At 41.1% G+C, this 20,270-nt stretch overlaps 3 protein-coding genes and 1 non-coding gene across 4 annotated transcripts; 2 read left to right on the forward strand and 2 right to left on the reverse strand.

Moving 5' to 3' along the window:
- Nucleotides 1-50: 50 nt before the first annotated feature.
- LOC110519316 (uncharacterized) lies at nt 51-6,268 on the forward strand. Its single transcript, XM_021596462.3, has 4 exons — nt 51-1,172; nt 1,286-1,419; nt 1,837-1,960; nt 2,284-6,268. The coding sequence occupies exons 1-4, from the start codon at nt 914-916 to the stop codon at nt 3,081-3,083; spliced, it is 1,317 nt and encodes a 438-aa protein (XP_021452137.3). The 5' UTR covers nt 51-913; the 3' UTR covers nt 3,084-6,268.
- Nucleotides 683-771, reverse strand: trnay-gua (transfer RNA tyrosine (anticodon GUA)). The gene is given in 2 exon segments: nt 683-718; nt 735-771. It is a non-coding gene; the product is annotated as a tRNA-Tyr (tRNA).
- Nucleotides 6,269-6,643: 375 nt separating the features above from the next.
- On the reverse strand, nt 6,644-9,044 carry LOC110534791 (ladderlectin-like). The gene is made up of 9 exons (XM_021619741.3): nt 8,974-9,044; nt 8,681-8,768; nt 8,536-8,586; nt 8,362-8,418; nt 8,055-8,117; nt 7,694-7,785; nt 7,354-7,479; nt 7,000-7,099; nt 6,644-6,905 (listed from the first exon to the last, which is right to left on the reverse strand). The coding sequence occupies exons 2-9, from the start codon at nt 8,739-8,741 to the stop codon at nt 6,832-6,834; spliced, it is 624 nt and encodes a 207-aa protein (XP_021475416.3). The 5' UTR covers nt 8,742-8,768; nt 8,974-9,044; the 3' UTR covers nt 6,644-6,831.
- A 6,500-nt stretch (nt 9,045-15,544) lies between these two features.
- On the forward strand, nt 15,545-20,226 carry LOC110513657 (ladderlectin-like). The gene is made up of 9 exons (XM_090210213.1): nt 15,545-15,629; nt 15,724-15,774; nt 15,892-15,966; nt 16,343-16,390; nt 16,588-16,593; nt 16,670-16,761; nt 18,723-18,848; nt 19,668-19,767; nt 19,960-20,226. The coding sequence occupies exons 1-9, from the start codon at nt 15,569-15,571 to the stop codon at nt 20,031-20,033; spliced, it is 633 nt and encodes a 210-aa protein (XP_090066339.1). The 5' UTR covers nt 15,545-15,568; the 3' UTR covers nt 20,034-20,226.
- The last annotated feature ends 44 nt before the right edge of the window (nt 20,227-20,270 follow it).

Raw genomic sequence — 20,270 nt, forward strand, 5'->3', positions numbered from 1 at the left:
GCAACCTGTCACTATGAATATGGAAGGTTATCGCACATATGTACCAGCTCACACTGGGAACCGATTTGCACTCTAGTACCCTTCCCTGGTGGTCTAGTGGTTAGGATTCGGCGCTCTCACCGCCGCGGCCCGGGTTACAAACCTATCACCAATATAAAAATATATTATATGCCATTGTGTACTTTTGAATAAATCTATGGTTAATGCTACATTTATGACATGAATACAAAAATATCCTCCTTCGACACGGATTTGAAACAGCGATCTAAGGATATAAGCATTCACCGTTCTGCAGTCCTCCGCTCTACCAACTGACTTCATTTTTCCTCATTTGTGAGTTAGCTTGGATTGTTTTTTAATTAGGAAACTGGAAATGCACGTTTGTTCTCTATCGGGGAATGTGCGAACAACAGGCAAATGTATATCTTTTAGGCGCATTTATGAGGTAGGAAAAGGTTCCTTTTTCGATCCGGATTTCAGCATTTAGTGTTCTACAGTCTTCCGCTCTAGCAACTGAGTGATGGATTTTAGAGAACTGTGGATAAACTTGAGTGTTTTGAATTCTGATTGGATTCGTATACCTTGACTTTTCTTTAAGAAACTGGAAATGTACATATTATTCTCTATAGGGGGATGTGCGAACAACAGGTAAAAATATTATGGCATTGATGAAAAATTGTCCTCCTTCGAGCCGGATTTGAACCAGCGACCTAAGGATTTCAGCATTTTGCGTTCTACAGTCCTCCGCTCTACCAACTGAGCTATCGAAGGGACATGGAAAAATCCTCGGAGCAAAAGGTACATGTTTATGTCGTAGCGTTGAGTTTAGTCTTCTCTACCGGATGTTGATCAACGTCGACCATTCAGCAATCGTGAGATTTCCGTGTATTGAGCCCTCGTCAGAACTGTCGACATGTCTCCAAACGGGTCTTTCCAGGCACAACTTTCTTCAATTATGGAGATGCTGACGACGTCTGCCGTTGCAGAGATTACAAAACTGGTCGATTACAGTTCTGCCCTACTATTCTCGGAGATATCCCGACAACAGGGAGAGAACGACGCTCTTCGGAAGGCATTGTACTGTATGCAAATCGAGCTCGGGACCGAGAGACCAAAGCGGGGCACCTCTTCTGTTGATATATCTTTAGAAGTTCAGCTTTGCGACGAGATCCGTAAGTTGAGTGTGACGATGTTCTCTTGTAGCGACTGTAGCTTGCTCTGTGTAATCATGCATGTTGAAAGTCACTATAAGTAGCAAACATCACCCTTTTATTGTTGTGTGCAGAGAATAATAAAGGCGTGGGGGACCACAGGTTTCCGGACAAGCAGTTGGTTGTGAGTGAGAGGCACTATGGAGTGGATGCTGCCATCGAATTGGGAGAAACCAGTGCACCTCAGCGCAGAACAGTGAAGGAAGAAGTTGGTTGACACTCATATTTATGGTGTCTGGTCCCTGAACTGCTGCATGTCAATGTTGTCCTAGCTATATGGATGGTGTATTGTATAAATTAATTATAAGACTAGGATGGAACAACACCTCTCATTATGTTCTTGTTTTACCAAATTGCCCACTTTAAAAAAAATCTTTAACGGCATATTGACAACCAATGAATAGCGAGTGTAGCAGTCCATGTTTTCATATCACATTAGAAACCCAGTGTGTCAGAGAGAAAAGTATTGATCTAAAATACGAAGGTCCTGTCGGTCAGTGGCAGTCACTCACCCATGTTGTTCAGTTTGTGTCCACATACAACGTTAGCTTTGGAGTGCAATGGCTTGTATGTTATAGAAGTGGTATAATGATAGTTTAAACATTTAACCTCCTATTTGTTGCAGTGTCCTGATGTGAAACAGGTCATTTTACAACCAGACCCTAAAGGTGAGGACAGGCCGGAGGAGGTTGTGAAAGCTAGTCACCCGGAGGAAGCAGAGCACATCATTATCGGTGGAGAAGGAAATGGTAGTTATATCTGACAATACTACTAACACTGTGATCATGTTGACAGTGTTCTGTTGTGTGAACTGCACTTTTTCTACCTGTGTTTACTGGCCCTTCTCTATTTGAATATGTGCATGTATGTATGCTAGGAGCCGCAACCAACATTTCCCAACAGGGATAAACCAGTTGTTAGCTTATCTATCTTATCTTATGTTAAAACCGACTTTAAATGAAAACTAACTTGAATGTTAAAACGCATGTTGTTCTGATACTTCCCACTAAACTACGTTGTCATTGTCAACAAATGCTCAAAAACCGTCACTTGACTCTCACTGTTTCTGCAGATGGCCTGTCCCTAAAAGATGATTTCCAGGCCATGGACGAGAGCCAGTCAGAGGCGTACCACAACTCCACAGCAGAGCCCGAGGAAGAAGACACCAGCCAAGACTTCAGCGAGGAGCTGGAGATGTGGGTCAAGTCTGAGCCGGGGTCAGAGAGCGACACCCCCAGCTTCACCCCCAGTGTCGCAGAAAACAAGATGGTCGACCACCTCACGGGCAGGGAAATGCACGCCTGTTCATACTGCAACAAACGCTTCAACTACCGTAGCCAGGTGATAATCCACGAGCGGGTTCACACGAGGGAGAGGCCGTTCGTCTGCAAGCAGTGCGGCAAGGGTTTCTCCCAGATTAACAACCTCAAGAAGCACCAGCTCTGTCACAGGGGAGGGGAGGGGAATCACGAGTGCGGGGAGTGTGGAAAGGCGTTCTGCCACACCCAGAGCCTGAAGAATCACATGGTGGCAGCTCACGGCTTCGGTTCAAGGTTGGACTGCGAGACGTGCGGCAAGACGTTTCACAATAAGAAAGCTCTCATCGCACACTCCACCAGTCACAGCAGGGCTTTTGGCTGCGAGATATGCGGGAAGGCTTTCGGTACGAAACAAACTCTTAAGACCCACCAGTTCACTCACACAGGGGAGCGTCCGTTCATCTGCAACTACTGCGGCAAGAGCTTTGCCTACGTCTGTAACCTTAAAACTCACAAGAGGGTTCACACTGGGGAGAAACCCTTTGGCTGTGAGCTGTGTGGCAAGTGTTTCACTCAGAAACACTGCCTGGAGAAACACTCGTGTGTAGATTAAAGAGCTGTAGATCTACAGAGTAACTGCAGCAAACTACCGTCTATGTTTACTTGTTGGCACCAAATGTTCCATGGCTGTAACGTTCTAATCTGCGTTCTGACTAGAATGTTGTGGTCTTGTAGTCTGGGTACCAGTCTGTTTAGCTAACGTTCCACTCCTTGTGCTATGGGCCGCAGAGACTGGCCTTTCTTCAATCTCAGCGTTTAATATGCAGCTGGATTTTGTGAGGAGTTGCTGATTTGTTGTTGGAAATAACGTTATTGTTTGGCAATGGCACAGAGTACAAGGAGTGGTATGTTAGCTAAACAGACTGGTACCCATGCTAGTGGTCTTGTGCTATCATGGGGGAAATTCTAAACCTAAAACCAAGTTTGTTGAACTCTGCGTATTCTATTGCTTTGTTGAGGAGACTTGAGTGTTTCTAGTAAAGTGTCTACATGTGTGTGGGACAGATTGACCTGTGCATACATTTATTGTTTTTTCTTATAATATCACATTGTTATTTTAGGTAATTTGATCAATGTTTAGTTAAATTTTAGCTGACATTTTAATTTGCACGATTACGAAGTACATCGACAGTTACTACTACAACTTCTATCATTACTGTGGCGGTAACAATAGTGTGAGGGGATTGACACACAAAGCCAAATCATCCCTTCACATTCTGATTGGACAGAAATAGATCTCCCCCCTGTTGAGTTAGGTTTCTCTCAAAGTTTATTGGTCGTCACTAGCTTCCACAGCTACAAAGTCATAAACCCGCCCGTTTCTACAGTTTCTCTTTTTACATTTTGATTTTAAACCTAACCACACTGCTATTCTTATACCTAACCCTAACCTTAACATGAAGAGCAAAAATGAAAATACATACATTTTTACGATATAGCCAGTTTTGACCTTGCGGCTAGTGAAAACAAAGTTTATTCTGATCAAGGTCGTTTTCCCTACTGACCTTTTTTACTGTACTACAAATATTAGCCTACATATATGTTATTTGTTTGTTTTAACAAATGTAATTTTGACAAATCAGCTGGTATTCACTGTGTACATTATATCCAATCCATGCTTTAACGTTGTAATGATAAAATATTGTATTCTGTCCTGATTCTGTCCACGTATATAGCATAACATATACTGTTGTATGTCATTGGGAAAACAGTTCTTGACCATACGTATTTCACTTGGTCTGGGTATTAAGTGTTGCTAGAATAACTTTTTATTTCTTTCACTTTCATCTTAAAGCTGCAATCAGCAGTTGAAACAATAACAAAGCGTCCGAGCCACCCCTGTTTTTGGTAACAAAGCACAAGGAGGGGGCTGAAGTAATGTACCAACTCTCAAATCCATAGACAGAGCTATGGATGCAAGGACTGACCAACCGTGATATCAAAATGATATTTTTAACCATGTTTTGAGGCTATGTAGTGTTTGTTTACATTTACTTTGTTTACAAACATTGGGATTTTTAAAAAGTATCTATTTGGTGTTCTTGGGGTAAAAAAAATGTATTTGGGGTTCTGATGAGGTATGACAGTTGAATCTAGCTCATGAGGCATTTATAGGTTATGTTCTTCAAGAATACATATTCATTTATACGTCCAAAATGGATGTAGCAACTGCGGATTGCCCTTTTAAAAATTGCCATGCAAATCATACTTCTGTGGTTGATAAATCAGAATAGATCGCAGAGAGTACCAGTATAACAAACACTCCGCACTCTGCTGTGCCCACTCACGCTCTCATAAACCATTCAAGCCTGGTAGGTGGCGGAGGCGAGCTACACACTTTTCTGTAACGGGTACCAAATGGAAGATGCTGGAACAGAGCCAAGATACGGTATAGAATCACTGGCTGAAGTAGAGGAACTTTCGGGGAGTCGGTAGCCTAAATAATTGCATGAGATGAGTTCAATTGGATATAAAATGTACAATTAATGTGATAGCAAGCAATGTAGATAAATACAGCCACTGCAGTAACTAATTGAAAAGCCTGACTAGCTAACTTGATAACTAATGCTAACTTACTGTCCTCGTGGTACGACATGCTAACTATGCAAGTAGCTAGTACACAGGTTAACAGCTTTTATTACAACTAGCAAGCTATAATGTTTTAGTTTGCAAAATTACTTTAGCTAATGGTAGCTTATCCTCTCTTAATGCAGCCAACAGTATTTCAAGTGGACAGCATGCATTTATTGTGTAGTTTGTGTGTGGCAGGCTTACAATGATGGCAAACAACAACATTTGTGTTTTGCTGAACCTGGTGCCAGAGGTGGTACGCAGCTGGAGGTTGAACGTTTGAAGGGGTATGGGACTATAAAATGTTTGGGAACAACTGCCTTAGACAATTACCCCCTCCACAAAAATATACCATATGTTGAATGCCTAGGCCTAGTTTTTTTTAAAGTTATCTGATGGAATTAAATGCATATAAATAGAATGGCATTCCCATTCAAGTTAATTAACCCATTCTATTCATTAGCCATTTGTTTTAACTAGGCAAGACCGTTAAGAACAAAGTATTATTTATAATTACAGCCTAGAACCGTGGGTTAACTGTCTTGTCTAGGGGCAGAATGACAGATATGTATCTTGTCAGGTCAGTGATTCGATCGGGCAACCTTTACAGTTTCTAGCCCAGCCCTTTAACCACTAGGCTACCTGCTGCCCCAAGAACCCACCTGTCGCCCCATTTAAAACAATTTGATTGCCGAAATCTGATCAGATAACATTGGCCGGCTGATTGGACAGATGTGAGTTCCCAGAGCTACTTTTATTTGGTTAGTAAATTATACTGATTACAGTAGAACCCCGATTTATTTCATTTTATAGGTGTAGCCAGCCTACTACAGTAGTTCAATCAACTCCCTTTGCTCTTGGTCGTTTATGCCAATGGAGCCCAGTAGGTGGCGGTATAGGCCTACACATTCCTCATTTTCATTAGTGGCTGGTGCGCTATTACCGTCACAAGAAGCCAGCAGAAAACGAACGGGTGAACATTTGACATGAGTTAAGTTATTACAAGACGTAGATAAATTTAATCTTGAGATTTATGTTTTTTCTGTGACATTTATTCATGATAATAGTAATTTCAATGACAACCAGAAATGTACATCAGAATTTGAGTTTAACAAGTTGTCACCTGTCACTTTGTTTTCGTGAAAATAAATATTGTTTTAATGACAATAACTAGTTGCACTTTCTCCAGGTTGTGTATGGCCTACGTTCATTGTAAAACGCTTTGTTTGAGTAGAACAACTTATAAAAAGGTGCCATTTTATCTTCTATGAATTCTAAAGTTAGTTTCCCCACCATATTTTGAGATTAGGTTATTTTACGGCTCACTTTTCTGCCATGTACAGTATAAAGATGTCAAGCCCAAGACAGATCTCGATAAATGGGTAAATTGAGGCTTAATAAATTGAGGACCCTCCAGCCTTTTTGTCCTCGTCTCAAATCCTTTATACTGATCTATTTTATATGCGTAGAATTAAAAAAGCAAATGTACCGGTCTTAGACAATACTGCCATATTTCAGAAAGTACCAGCATATACAATGTCATAGCACTTAAAAAAATGTTTATTACTGGAAAACAAAAACGGTTGAGATACATAAATGGGAAATTACATTTGAAATCGCATCACATTTAGCCCTTTGGCGAACACTAGTCCTTTACAGTCAGTAAACAGCCCACATTGAAAGCGGTTAGAAAAGGTGTCAAGCAATTAACAGTATCTTCGCAATGTTGACTAACAGCGATAGTTGTGCACGCAGATGAATGGTAATTGTCCGCCACATCCGCAGTTCCTCCACCCCTGGCCCACTACCAAAGGAAAAATGACACAAAAAAAAGTAATGTGGGTCATTTCATCGGCTTAGTTCTGGGACTATGCTACATCTTTAGGTTAATGTCTTACCAGCAGATTGCAGGTACATGCAGGGGTTGCTGGTTGCGGTGCTCTGGCTGTACCAGTTGGTGTAATACATTCCTGAGCGGTCGATCCACATCCAAGTTCCCTGAGAAAACAAAGAGTCATAAGACTTAGCTGCACTACTGTCCCTTACCACTAACAGATCTGATATCATACCTAGCTGCATGATTCAAATATCAGAAGCTATTTAAACACAAGGCTCAGAGTGTTTCCCGGCCATGTGCTCTGAGGGAAAACTCTAGGGCCCGGAACTGTTTCTTGACCGGTCACTGTCAGAAAAACTTGGGGCGCTACGTATGCTTAGATGGCGGAGGTTTTCAGGGCAACCCTTTCTCTCACCTGGAGGTAGAATCCACCGATCCAGGCGGTGGCTCTGTTGGCTGTTCTGGTTATCTGTTGCAGGTAACGATACTCGGGGGAGGAGCTGGCAGAGGCCAGGCTGGCGCCCAGTTCATTGCAATGTTCCTGAAAGAAGAGCAGGGGAGGTGAGGGGTGAGACACGTGCACACACTCACACAGTAGGCCTGCACATGAACAAAAGTGTTGCGCTCCCTCATAGTGACATTACAGTATACAGACACAAACGCACATTTTTTGAAAGGGAACAATTTGCAGTCATAGTAACATATTCAGGTCAAGATTTTAGACACTAAATATATTACATTGAGAAGTGCGTTACCTCGGCTCCGAACCAGGACCGAGGAGTGTTCACAAACATGTAACACTTGGACTGGTAGCTGAACCATCCGTCAGGGCAGAACCTGCGTGCCGCTGTGAAGACGAAAATAAAATGCAACAATGGTTTGACATCGCAATACAAGGAGTTGATATTGTCAGGAGTGTGAACTTTCCAAAGTAAAACGTTTGATCTCATAATGTAAAACATGAATGTTTATTTAGTCATGCTGGTGATTTTTCCCTCCCTGCTGATGGGAAACCAAAACATTTCATTGTGATCATGCATTGCACGGTATACACAGGCATCAATAGTAGAACCAGTGATGGTTAACTTAACATCATTCATCATGGAGAGTCCCTACCTTTATCTTTAGGTGCTGCTGCAGCCACCTCAACTGCCTCATTCTCATCTTCTGTAAAGACACCTAAACACATAATAAGACAAGAATATCACTTTGAAAGCCACCAGCAAATCACAGACAATGAGATTCAATATATGTATTTTCATAGCTAATATTTTATACATGGCCTGTAGTTTAATTTGTTTGTTTTGTAGCAATGTGAAGACATTGTTATTGATCAGGAAATGATGTGATGCTGAAATGAGGTGATGCTCCACAATAGACATTGATGCTCTTGCTTGATTAAAGCCTATAGAGAAGAACTGACCTGGGGCGTCACTCAGCTTCTCCTCTGCTGCAGGAGCCTCAACCTCAACAGCCTCCTCTGCAGAAACACGGAACAAGGAAATCAATTTGACTTTCATTCAACTGGGAATTGGGAGAAATATTGATTCAGTGCTCCATTACTGCTCTCAGTACAAACATAATTAGAGCTACAAACCTGGGGCACTTTTTGTCTCTTCTACCGCCACAGCATCGCTCTCCACAGGAACTTAAAGGGGAAAACACAACTATTGTCATTATTCAGTAACAATTAATTACCCTGTGCTGTATTAGTGACATTGTTGAGTATTTGGCTGACTTACCTGCTGCTGCCCTAGCAGAGAGGGCGACACAAAGTAGTGCAAAGATGATCAGAACCTTCATGGTGGTGATGATGGTGGTGCTGCTTGTCTGGATGAAAAGGGAGAGAACGTGTTGGAGAATCAACTAGAGAGAATGATACACAATCATATTTCCCTACAGAAGACAACCTTAAAAATATAGCTGAAAGTTTATCATCACCACAGTAAATACATACATCTAAACGGAGAAAGGGAAAGAAAATAAGCCATGTTGAATGAGTCCGACACTAGGCAACAGATGCTGTAGGACTTACCTTTTGTAGTAGGTAAATCACTGTTTTCTTCAGGTACTCTTCCACAGGTAGGCCAGTGATGGAGTGATGAGTGGAGATTCGTGCTCTCTTTATATACTGTTGTGTCCCGCAAACTTTCACTTATGCACTTGCCGTGAATGACGAAACAGCGTTGAACTTTGACACTTTATGGCTTTGTGTTTATACTTCAGATGACATAACATAGTAAAAGTAAATCCAGGACACTGCCGTTAGTATGGTATGTTACGTTTCGTTTCAATTTGTGGATGTCCATCATCCGTTTCATATTGTATGGTATGAATAAAAATGTGTCTGATATGTTACAAATTGCAATTCGTACAAAGTTATGAATTTGCAAAACATATATGTTACGAATTCCAATTTTTTGTGGCTAATGTTAGTTAAGTGGCTCAGTTTAGCTAGGTTGCTAATGTTAGCTAGGTTGCTAACGTTAGTCATGTTAGGGGTTAGGAGTTAGGTTAAAAGCTTAAGTTTAGGGGAAGGGTTAGCTAACATGCTAAGTAGTTGCTCCGTAGCTAAAAAGTAGTAAATATTTGCTAATTAGCGCAAATGGTAAAGTTGTCCATGATAAGATTTCAAATCAAATCAAATCACATTTTATTTGTCACATACACATGGTTAGCAGATGTTAATGCGAGTGTAGCGAAATGCTTGTGCTTCTAGTTCCGACAATGCAGTAATAACCAACGAGTAATCTAGCTAACAATTCCAAAACTACTACCTTATACACACAAGTGTAAAGGGATAAAGAATATGTACATAAAGATATATGAATGAGTGATGGTACAGAGCGGCATAGGCAAGATGCAGTAGATGGTATCGAGTACAGTATAAACATATGAGATGAGTATGTAAACAAAGTGGCATAGTTTAAAGTGGCTAGTGATACATGTATTACATAAAGATGCAGTAGATGATATAGAGTACAGTATATACGTATACATATGAGATAAATAATGTAGGGTATGTAAACATTACAGTGCCTTGCGAAAGTATTCGGCCCCCTTGAACTTTGCGACCTTTTGCCACATTTCAGGCTTCAAACATAAAGATATAAAACTGTATTTTTTTGTGAAGAATCAACAACAAGTGGGACACAATCATGAAGTGGAACGACATTTATTGGATATTTCAAACTTTTTTAACAAATCAAAAACTGAAAAATTGGGCGTGCAAAATTATTCAGCCCCTTTACTTTCAGTGCAGCAAACTCTCTCCGGAAGTTCAGTGAGGATCTCTGAATGATCCAATGTTGACCTAAATGACTAATGATGATAAATACAATCCACCTGTGTGTAATCAAGTCTCCGTATAAATGCACCTGCACTGTGATAGTCTCAGAGGTCCGTTAAAAGCGCAGAGAGCATCATGAAGAACAAGGAACACACCAGGCAGGTCCGAGATACTGTTGTGAAGAAGTTTAAAGCCGGATTTGGATACAAAAAGATTTCCCAAGCTTTAAACATCCCAAGGAGCACTGTGCAAGCGATAATATTGAAATGGAAGGAGTATCAGACCACTGCAAATCTACCAAGACCTGGCCGTCCCTCTAAACTTTCAGCTCATACAAGGAGAAGACTGATCAGAGATGCAGCCAAGAGGCCCATGATCACTCTGGATGAACTGCAGAGATCTACAGCTGAGGTGGGAGACTCTGTCCATAGGACAACAATCAGTCGTATATTGCACAAATCTGGCCTTTATGGAAGAGTGGCAAGAAGAAAGCCATTTCTTAAAGATATCCATAAAAAGTGTTGTTTAAAGTTTGCCACAAGCCACCTGGGAGACACACCAAACATGTGGAAGAAGGTGCTCTGGTCAGATGAAACCAAAATTGAACTTTTTGGCAACAATGCAAGACGTTATGTTTGGGGTAAAAGCAACACAGCTCATCACCTTGAACACACCATCCCCACTGTCAAACATGGTGGTGGCAGCATCATGGTTTGGGCCTGCTTTTCTTCAGCAGGGACAGGGAAGATGGTTAAAATTGATGGGAAGATGGATGGAGCCAAATACAGGACCATTCTGGAAGAAAACCTGATGGAGTCTGCAAAAGACCTGAGACTGGGACGGAGATTTGTCTTCCAACAAGACAATGATCCAAAACATAAAGCAAAACCTACAATGGAATGGTTCAAAAATAAGCATATCCAGGTGTTAGAATGGCCAAGTCAAAGTCCAGACCTGAATCCAATCGAGAATCTGTGGAAAGAACTGAAAACTGCTGTTCACAAATGCTCTCCATCCAACCTCACTGAGCTCGAGCTGTTTTGCAAGGAGGAATGGGAAAAAATGTCAGTCTCTCGATGTGCAAAACTGATAGAGACATACCCCAAGCGACTTACAGCTGTAATCGCAGCAAAAGGTGGCGCTACAAAGTATTAACTTAAGGGGGCTGAATAATTTTGCACGCCCAATTTTTCAGTTTTTGATTTGTTAAAAAAGTTTGAAATATCCAATAAATGTCGTTCCACTTCATGATTGTGTCCCACTTGTTGTTGATTCTTCACAAAAAAATACAGTTTTATATCTTTATGTTTGAAGCCTGAAATGTGGCAAAAGGTCGCAAAGTTCAAGTGGGCCGAATACTTTCGCAAGGCACTGTATATTAAGTAGCATTGTTTAAAGGGGCTAGTGATATATTTTACATCAATTCCCATTATTAAAGTGGCTGGAGTTGAGTCAGTGTGTTGGCAGCAGCCACTCAATGTTAGTGGTGGCTGTTTAACAGTCTGATGGCCTTGAGATAGAAGCTGTTTTTCGGTCTCTCGGTCCCAGCTTTGATGCACCTGTACTGACCTCGCCTTCTGGATGATAGCGGGGGGAACAGGCAGTGGCTCGGGTGGTTGTTGTCCTTGATGATCTTTATGGCCTTCCTGTGACATCGGGTGGTGTAGGTGTCCTGGAGGGCAGGTAGTTTGCCCCCGGTGATGCGTTGTGCAGACCTCACTACCCTCTGGAGAGCCTTACGGTTGTGGGCGGAGCAGTTGCCGTACCAGGCTGTGATACAGCCCGACAGGATGCTCTCGATTGTGCATCTGTAGAAGTTTGTGAGTGCTTTTGGTGACAAGCCGAATTTCTTCAGCCTCCTGAGGTTGAAGAGGCGTTGCTGCGCCTTCTTCACGATGCTGTCTGTGTGGGTGGACCAATTCAGTTTGTCTGTGATGTGTACGCCGAGGAACTTAAAACTTACTACCCTCTCCACTACTGTTCCATCGATGTGGATATGGGGGTGTTCCCTCTGCTGTTTCCTGAAGTCCACAATCATCTCCTTAGTTTTGTTGACGTTGAGTGTGAGGTTATTTTCCTAACACCACACTCCGAGGGCCCTCACCTCCTCCCTGTAGGCCGTCTCGTCGTTGTTGGTAATCAAGCCTACCACTGTTGTGTCGTCCGCAAACTTGATGATTGAGTTGGAGGCGTGCGTGGCCACGCAGTCGTGGGTGAACAGGGAGTACAGAAGAGGGCTCAGAACGCACCCTTGTGGGGCCCCAGTGTTGAGGATCAGCGGGGTGGAGATGTTGTTACCTACCCTCACCACCTGGAGGCGGCCCGTCAGGAAGTCCAGTACCCAGTTGCACAGGGCGGGGTCGAGACCCAGGGTCTCGAGCTTGATGACGAGTTTGGAGGGTACTATGGTGTTAAATGCTGAGCTGTGGTCGATGAACAGCATTCTCACATAGGTATCCCTCTTGTCCAGATGGGTTAGGGCAGTGTGCAGTGTGGTTGAGATTGCATCGTCTGTGGACCTATTTGGGCGGTAAGCAAATTGGAGTGGGTCTAGGGTGTCAGGTAGGGTGGAGGTGATATGGTCTTTGACTAGTCTCTCAAAGCACTTCATGATGACGGAAGTGAGTGCTACGGGGCGGTAGTCGTTTAGCTCAGTTACCTTAGCTTTCTTGGGAACAGGAACAATGGTGGCCCTCTTGAAGCATGTGGGAACAGCAGACTGGGAAAGGGATTGATTGAATATGTCCGTAAACACACCAGCCAGCTGGTCTGCGCATGCTCTGAGGGCGCGGCTGGGGATGCCGTCTGGGCCTGCAGCCTTGCGAGGGTTAACACGTTTAAATGTTTTACTCACCTCGGCTGCAGTGAAGGAGAGTCCGCATGTTTTGGTTGCGGGCCGTGTTGCGGGCCGTGTCAGTGGCACTGTATTGTCCTCAAAGCGGGCAAAAACACACATCCTTTGGGTTGCTAGACATTCATGTTATGTGCCCACTCATCCACCCCGACCAACCACCCTACTTTATTTTTTGACCAACCACCCTTCTTTCGTTTTTGCCTGAAGTAACCTTCTGTCTTATGTAACCATACAAATGTAACATATCATACTAATTTGGTCAAATGTAACATATCATTCTAATTTGGGTTTACTATGTTACGTCTAGTCTTTGAGACCAGGCTGCCAGATTAGGAATTAAAATACAGCCTTTATCAATGTAATTTACTGTGTTCCAGTAAGCGGTGGTAAAATAATAACAATGTCCTTATTGTGATCATGTCTGGAACGGTGCCCTGGAGATCACCTTTAATTCTTTGCTGTCCATAAACTGCTTCCTTAACTGACTTGATGTCATCCAAGGAGTGAGTCGGACATGAAAAAAATATTATGTTTCAGACTAACTTAAACGTATCATCAATATGTGGTGACTGGAATGGTATCAAACCCATGGAGACCATGTATTTCCAGCCATTACTGTGAGCTCGTCCTCCCCAATTAAGGTGCCACCAGCTGCCTGTGTCGTAAGTAGCCTTGGCTTCTGCGAGCCGGAACGCCTCATATGAGCAGGAGCCTATCTTCTGTTTCTGCATTGTGAAGCAGCTTGGAAAAGATGCTAGTCTATTGCAATGGACATTAGACTAGTAAGTGTATGTTGTGTAGTAAGATGTTAGTAGCCCATGTGCATCACCCTAATCATTTGGTATTTTTCCCCCACTTAATTTAGTCTACTGTTGGTGTCCACATCACCAACGATCTGTCATGATCCAAACACACCAAGACAGTCGTGAAAAGGGCACGACAAAAACATTTTTGACTTAGGCTGTTGTCATCTATTATGTCATGTTGTCAGTAAAGATTTATTGTAAATGTGGATGGTCTTTTCAAGAAATAAGATAATGACATTCCATACAGGATGGAAATTGGTCTACTGCTTTTGTCCCTCCGATATACAAACATACATTGAAGAGGCAATCTGCTGTTGCTACATCCATTTTTGGACTAATAAGTTAATGCTATGCACCCATTGATTCTTGAAGAATATAACTCCTAAATGATGAGTTTAGGTCAACTGTCGTAGCCCGTCATAATCCTAAATATAAGCTTGTTTTACTTCAATGAGTGTAAATAAAGTAAGTATAAACAAACACTATATAGCCTCAAAACATGGCTAAAACTATCATTGTGATCGATGGAAGGTGAATTTCCGAGTGGTAACATTTTTCCAATCCCATCCCTCAGCTTTTTTTACAGGAACAGGGCAGGATTTGTTATTGTTTCAACTGGTGATTGCAGCTTTAAGCTTTAAGTTGGAGAGACTGGAAATGTTAGACAAATCGCTGCAAAATAACAATAAAGTGATTATAACTAAATGAACATACCCCTACGTTATCTCAAGGTCAATAGTGCTGAGAAAAACGTACTGTAAATTGAATCAATCGATGTCCGTATTGATTTTCCATGTTTACAATTTCCTTATCACAATTATGGTTTTATCATCACTTACTGGAACACACATTCTTGTCCTTGTCCTTGATAAATGTTGTATTTGAATTCGAAATCAGATCTGAAGTATGTACACAAAGCCATTTAGTATATATAAAATGTATAATATAATGATATTGGTATTATATTGACATGGATGATATTGCTTTAATTTTGTATTTAATTGAAGTCAAACTAAATCGTTTCATGTCTAACCCACTCCTTGGATGAAAAGGAAGTGGTTTATGGTCGGGAAATAATTAACGTGACTTCCTTGGCAAAGTTCCATACACGATCACAATAAGGACATGTGTGTTATTTTGCAATCTTTTACAGGAACACACCTTCAAACAGGGGCTGGCCATGTTCTGCTGACCTTGAAAATGCTATATTTGAATTCCTAGCATGGGATTTTTCATCTGAAGTATAAATACAAAATCATAAACCGTCAAAGTCCAATGCTGTTTCGTAATTCACAGCACGTGCGTCAGTGAAATCATGCTGGACAGAACAGTACATAAACAATGGAGAAATCTCCACTCATCACTCCATCACTGGCCTACCTGAGGAAGAGTACCTGAGGAGAACAACAGTGATTTATTTACCTACTACAACAGGTAAGAGTCCTATAGTGTCTGTTCCCGAGTGTCAACTTGTCTTATTTTCTCACCCTTTCTTAATTTAATGTATGTATTTACTATGGTGGTGATTAACTTTTAGCAACATTTTTAAGGTTGTCTTCTGTGGGGAAATACTCTTGTCTAGTGGTAGTCTGAAATGATTGTGTATCATTCTCTCTAGTTGATTCTCCAACACGTTCTCTCCCTTTTCATCCAGACAAGCAGCACCACCATCATCACCACCATGAAGGTTCTGATCATCTTTGCACTACTTTGTGTCGCCCTCTCTGCTAGGGCAGCAGCAGGTAAGTCAGCCAAATACTCAACAATGTCACTAATACAGCACAGGGTAATTAATTGTTACTGAATAGTGAAAATAGTTGTGTTTTCCCCTTTAAGTTCCTGTGGAGAGCGATGCTGTGGCGGTAGAAGAGACAAAAAGTGCCCCAGGTTTGTAGCTCTAATTATGTTTGTACTGAGAGCAGTAATAGAGCACTGAATCAATATTTCTCCCAATTCCCAGTTGAATGAAAGTCAAATTGATTTCCTTGTTCCATGTTTCTGCAGAGGAGGCTGTTGAGGTTGAGGCTCCTGCAGCAGAGGAGAAGCTGAGTGACGCCCCAGGTCAGTTCTTCTCTATAGGCTTTAATCAAGCAGGAGCATCAATGTCTATTGTGGAGCATCACCTCATTTCAGCATCACCTTATTTCCTGATCAATTACAATTACTTCACATTGAAATCTGCTGCAAATACTGTTTGTACATATTTGCACGAAGTGAGTGTGAGATTGTGTTGTGTGTTATGTGCCTCATTTGTTGATAAATTATATTTGAGGCATTCTGTTTTGTCAGACTTCACATAGGTACGAAACAATGATTTTAACGACCTGTCACCTATAAAATATACCTGTGAAAACAAACATATTTATATAGTATCTATAACTCCCTGACATAGTGATTTGCTGGTGGCTAAATAGTAATATCGAGGACTGTTTTATTGTTTGTGCTTTTCCAGAAGAGGATGTACAGACTGAGGCTGTTGAAGAGGTGGCTGCGGCACCTAAAGGTATGTTGACACCTTTTATGATGAATTATGTAAAATAACAACTATCACCTTTACTGGTTCTACGATTGCAGACTTTTTGTACATCGTGCAATGCATGGTCACGCAACGAAAGACTAGTGTTTTTTTGGTTTTCTTTTAGCAGGGAGGGAAAAAAACACCAGTATGACTAAATGTACTTTCATGTTTTATATTATGAGATCAAAGTTCATACTCCTGTCAATATCAACTCCTTGTATTACGATGTCAAATAATTGTTGTATTTTATCTACGTGTTCACAGCAGCACGCAGGTTCTGCCCTGACGGATGGTTCAGCTACCAGTCCAAGTGTTACATGTTTGTGAACACCCCTCGGTCCTGGTTCAACGCTGAGGTAATTCATGCACTTCTCAATTTAATATAGGCCTATTTAAAGCGTTTAAAAGCTTGACATAAATTCACAAACTATTTTATTCTATTTAACCTTCATTTGATCATTGAGTCATACTGAGAACGAGGTCCCTTTTATAGATGAGCCCTGAATTACATAAATTACAGAAAATACACACATCAAAATAGAAATACAAAATGCAAGCAAAAGGAAAAACACGGGGCGGGGCGACAGGTAGTTTAGTGGTTAGAGCGTTGATCGAGCTGACAAGACACAAATCTGTCGTTCTGCCCCTGAACAAGGCCGTCATTGTAAATAAGAATTTGTTCTTAACTGACTTGTCTAGTTTAAAAAGGTTCAATAAAAACAAAAAAACAAACACATTCATCAGTAATAAGGTTCTCAATCAGCTTTCTGAATTGCCCCTTGAGACACCAGAACATCAAATTTAATAACATTTTGAAGATGATTTGCCTAACTCAGTGGAGACCAAAGGCATTTCCAGAGTTCGCCATCCCGAGACCGGGTGTGGTAACTCGTATGTGTAAGGTTTAGTAAGGACGTTAGGTACAGTGGGACTTTTCGTAAAAGGGCTTCATAAATGAAAACATAGCAATGTAGATAAGCTACATTGTGTAGGCCTACTATAATAGCAAAGTATGCTTTTCCAAAATGACTGTGCGTTTGTATGAATATAGACTATTAACATAATTCAAGAGAACAACGTAGAGTATAAAGAGCGGTGAGCACTAAAGCAGCTCAAAATGTCAGATAGGCCTAAAGGTGTTTTTCCCCTCTCCTCTCCAATGTCGCGAGGTCATGGGCCTTTTAGGCTAATCTTAATGTCCCTTTTTCTCCCCAATCCCCATTCGATTTGAATGTGACTTGTTGGCCTAGGAATAACCTACTCTTTCATGATCAACTATCGAATGAATATAGTCTATAGGCCTAACGGAGTTCCATCACAGAAAGTTGTTTGCTAATAGCCTAGATTAAACGCAGTAGCTATAGTAATAATGAAAGAGAGAACAAACAATTGCAAGATAGACTAATCGAATAGGAAGTTTAAACAAACCTTGTAGGTCTACGTGTGTTTAGGCTGCTTGACTACAGTGTTGGCAAAATAAATTGTGCCATCGGAAAATTCCTTTCTTAGCCAAAAGTATAAGCCTACACATAGACTGCTGTCCATAAAAGTTGCAGTAGCCTAAACGTTTCTTTGACAAGTTAAATGTATAATCTAATATTTTGGATAATATTGTCAGAAGTGTTTATGCATGTCCTTGAATTGCGCAACGGGCAATCGGGTATAAACACTCGCAGCATCAATAGCAGGAACAAAAAATACATGATAAGTCTGTCGGAGTTGTCTCACGAACAACTTTATTTTCAATAAATTAAATATTGTGCATTTATATATAAAGTCAACAATAATCAGATAAAACGAATTATTATTTAGCCTATAATATTCTTTATAACACTGAATTGGCTTCGACTAAAAACGAATAGGTCGATAATTATCATAAGGCTATATGCGTTTTGCCTACATAACTGTAAAAATCCTAAATACAATCAGATAAAACAAATCGATATTTATAACATCATAACACTTTTTACAAAAATAACATTGGCTTATGCTAAAAACGAATAGGCTGTAGGACATGCATTTTGCCTATCGAACTGTACAAGTACTAAATAAGATAATAACATAAATATAGCAGCCAAAATTAAATAAGTAGCCTACGAAAATAACCTATATTAGTGCAAACCAATAAACAGTGCAAATAAGTCTTTCAAGGTTTGACAGAATATGTTTAGCCTATTCTATAGGTTCTGTCTTTCGAATAAGACGTATCTGGATTTGAATAGGCCTAAAGGCTACATTTAAAATGCAATAAAAAAAGTGCAATTAGGAACCAATAGGTGTACGTGTCTCACCCCTCACCTCCCCGCTCTTCTTTCAGGAACATTGCAATGAACTGGGCGCCAGCCTGGCCTCCGCCAGCTCCTCCCCCGAGTATCGTTACCTGCAACAGATAACCAGAACAGCCAACAGAGCCACCGCCTGGATCGGTGGATTCTACCTCCAGGTGAGAGAAAGGGTTTCCCGACATAGTGAGTTTTTCGACATAGTGACCTGACCAGAAACAACTCTCGGTCCTAGAGCTTCCCCCCCAAGAACAGGAAAAACTCTGTGCCTCAGCATAGCTACTGATATTTTAATCATGCAGCTAGGTATTATATCAGATCTGTTAGTGGTAAGGGACAGCAGTGCAGCTTGTGGTGGTTCATTTCTTCACTATCAAATGAGGGGAGACTAACTTATCACTCAAGTCAGAGTTATACCTAAACTAAATATTTATTAAGTATTAATTAGGGATCAGGTCAGTACAACACACAAATATAAAGTTAATCGATTGAGTGCTCTACGATAATGATGGATGGTCAATGAATCAACCTCAGATGATTCATTGAGAGCCCCGAGACAAATGTACAAAGGTCTTTTATAGCCAAGATACACCCCTTTCAACCTACACGATGAACAACAGATGTATGGAATGGGTCACAATGTTAAGACTAGTATGAAAGATACTTATAATTCACAGCAGACAGTATCTGCTGTAAAAACAGTTATCTTTGTGAAGAGCAGGTCTGGCCCTGGGGTCATCTCTCCCAGGTACCATATAGAACAGAATCATTAACTCATAACTCATCACCCAAAAGACATCATAAATCTCCTGTCAGTGTTATCTCCCAGTGGCCCACTTTCTGTTCACAATAGAGTTATAAGAACCCTCTATTCGGTTGCAAAAAAACAACCATTTGATGCAATAAAACTATTACAACATAATCTTGCAATTTTGCTCTCACAAGCTGTAGCTAAGACTTATGACTCTTTGTTTACTCAGGGATATTGGATGTGGATCGACCGCTCAGGAATGTATTACACCAACTGGTACAGCCAGAGCACCGCAACCAGCAACTCCTGCATGTACCTGCAATCTGCTGGTAAGACATGAACTTAAAGATGTTCAGCCTGGTCTCATGGACTAGACGTAACATAGTAAATGTAAATCCGGAACACTCACATTAGTATGATATTACCTGAAAAGTAATGACAGGTAGCCTGGTCCCAGAACTGTATGACGTGTTAAAATATGCCAGATAAAATTACTAAGATTTTTGTTTGTCTTTTTGTAGTGGGCCAGGGCTGGAGGAACCTCGGATGTGGCACACAATACCCATTCATCTGCGTGCACAACTATCGCTGTTAGTCAACAAGATATTGCTAATTGCTTGACACCTTTTCAAACCGCTTTCAACATTGGCTTTGTTTACTACTGACTGTAAGTGACTTTATGTGTTCGCCAACGGGCTAAATGTGATGCAATTTCAAATGTAATTGCCCATTTTATGTACCTCAACCTGTATTGTTGTCCTGTAATAAACATTTTTTTAAGTACTTTATGACATTGCATAGGCTAGTACTTTCTGGAAGATGGCAGTATTGT

The sequence above is a fragment of the Oncorhynchus mykiss genome, chromosome 19, assembly GCF_057628025.1.
Source record: "Oncorhynchus mykiss isolate SJ-2025 chromosome 19, ASM5762802v1, whole genome shotgun sequence".
NCBI lineage: Eukaryota > Metazoa > Chordata > Actinopteri > Salmoniformes > Salmonidae > Oncorhynchus > Oncorhynchus mykiss.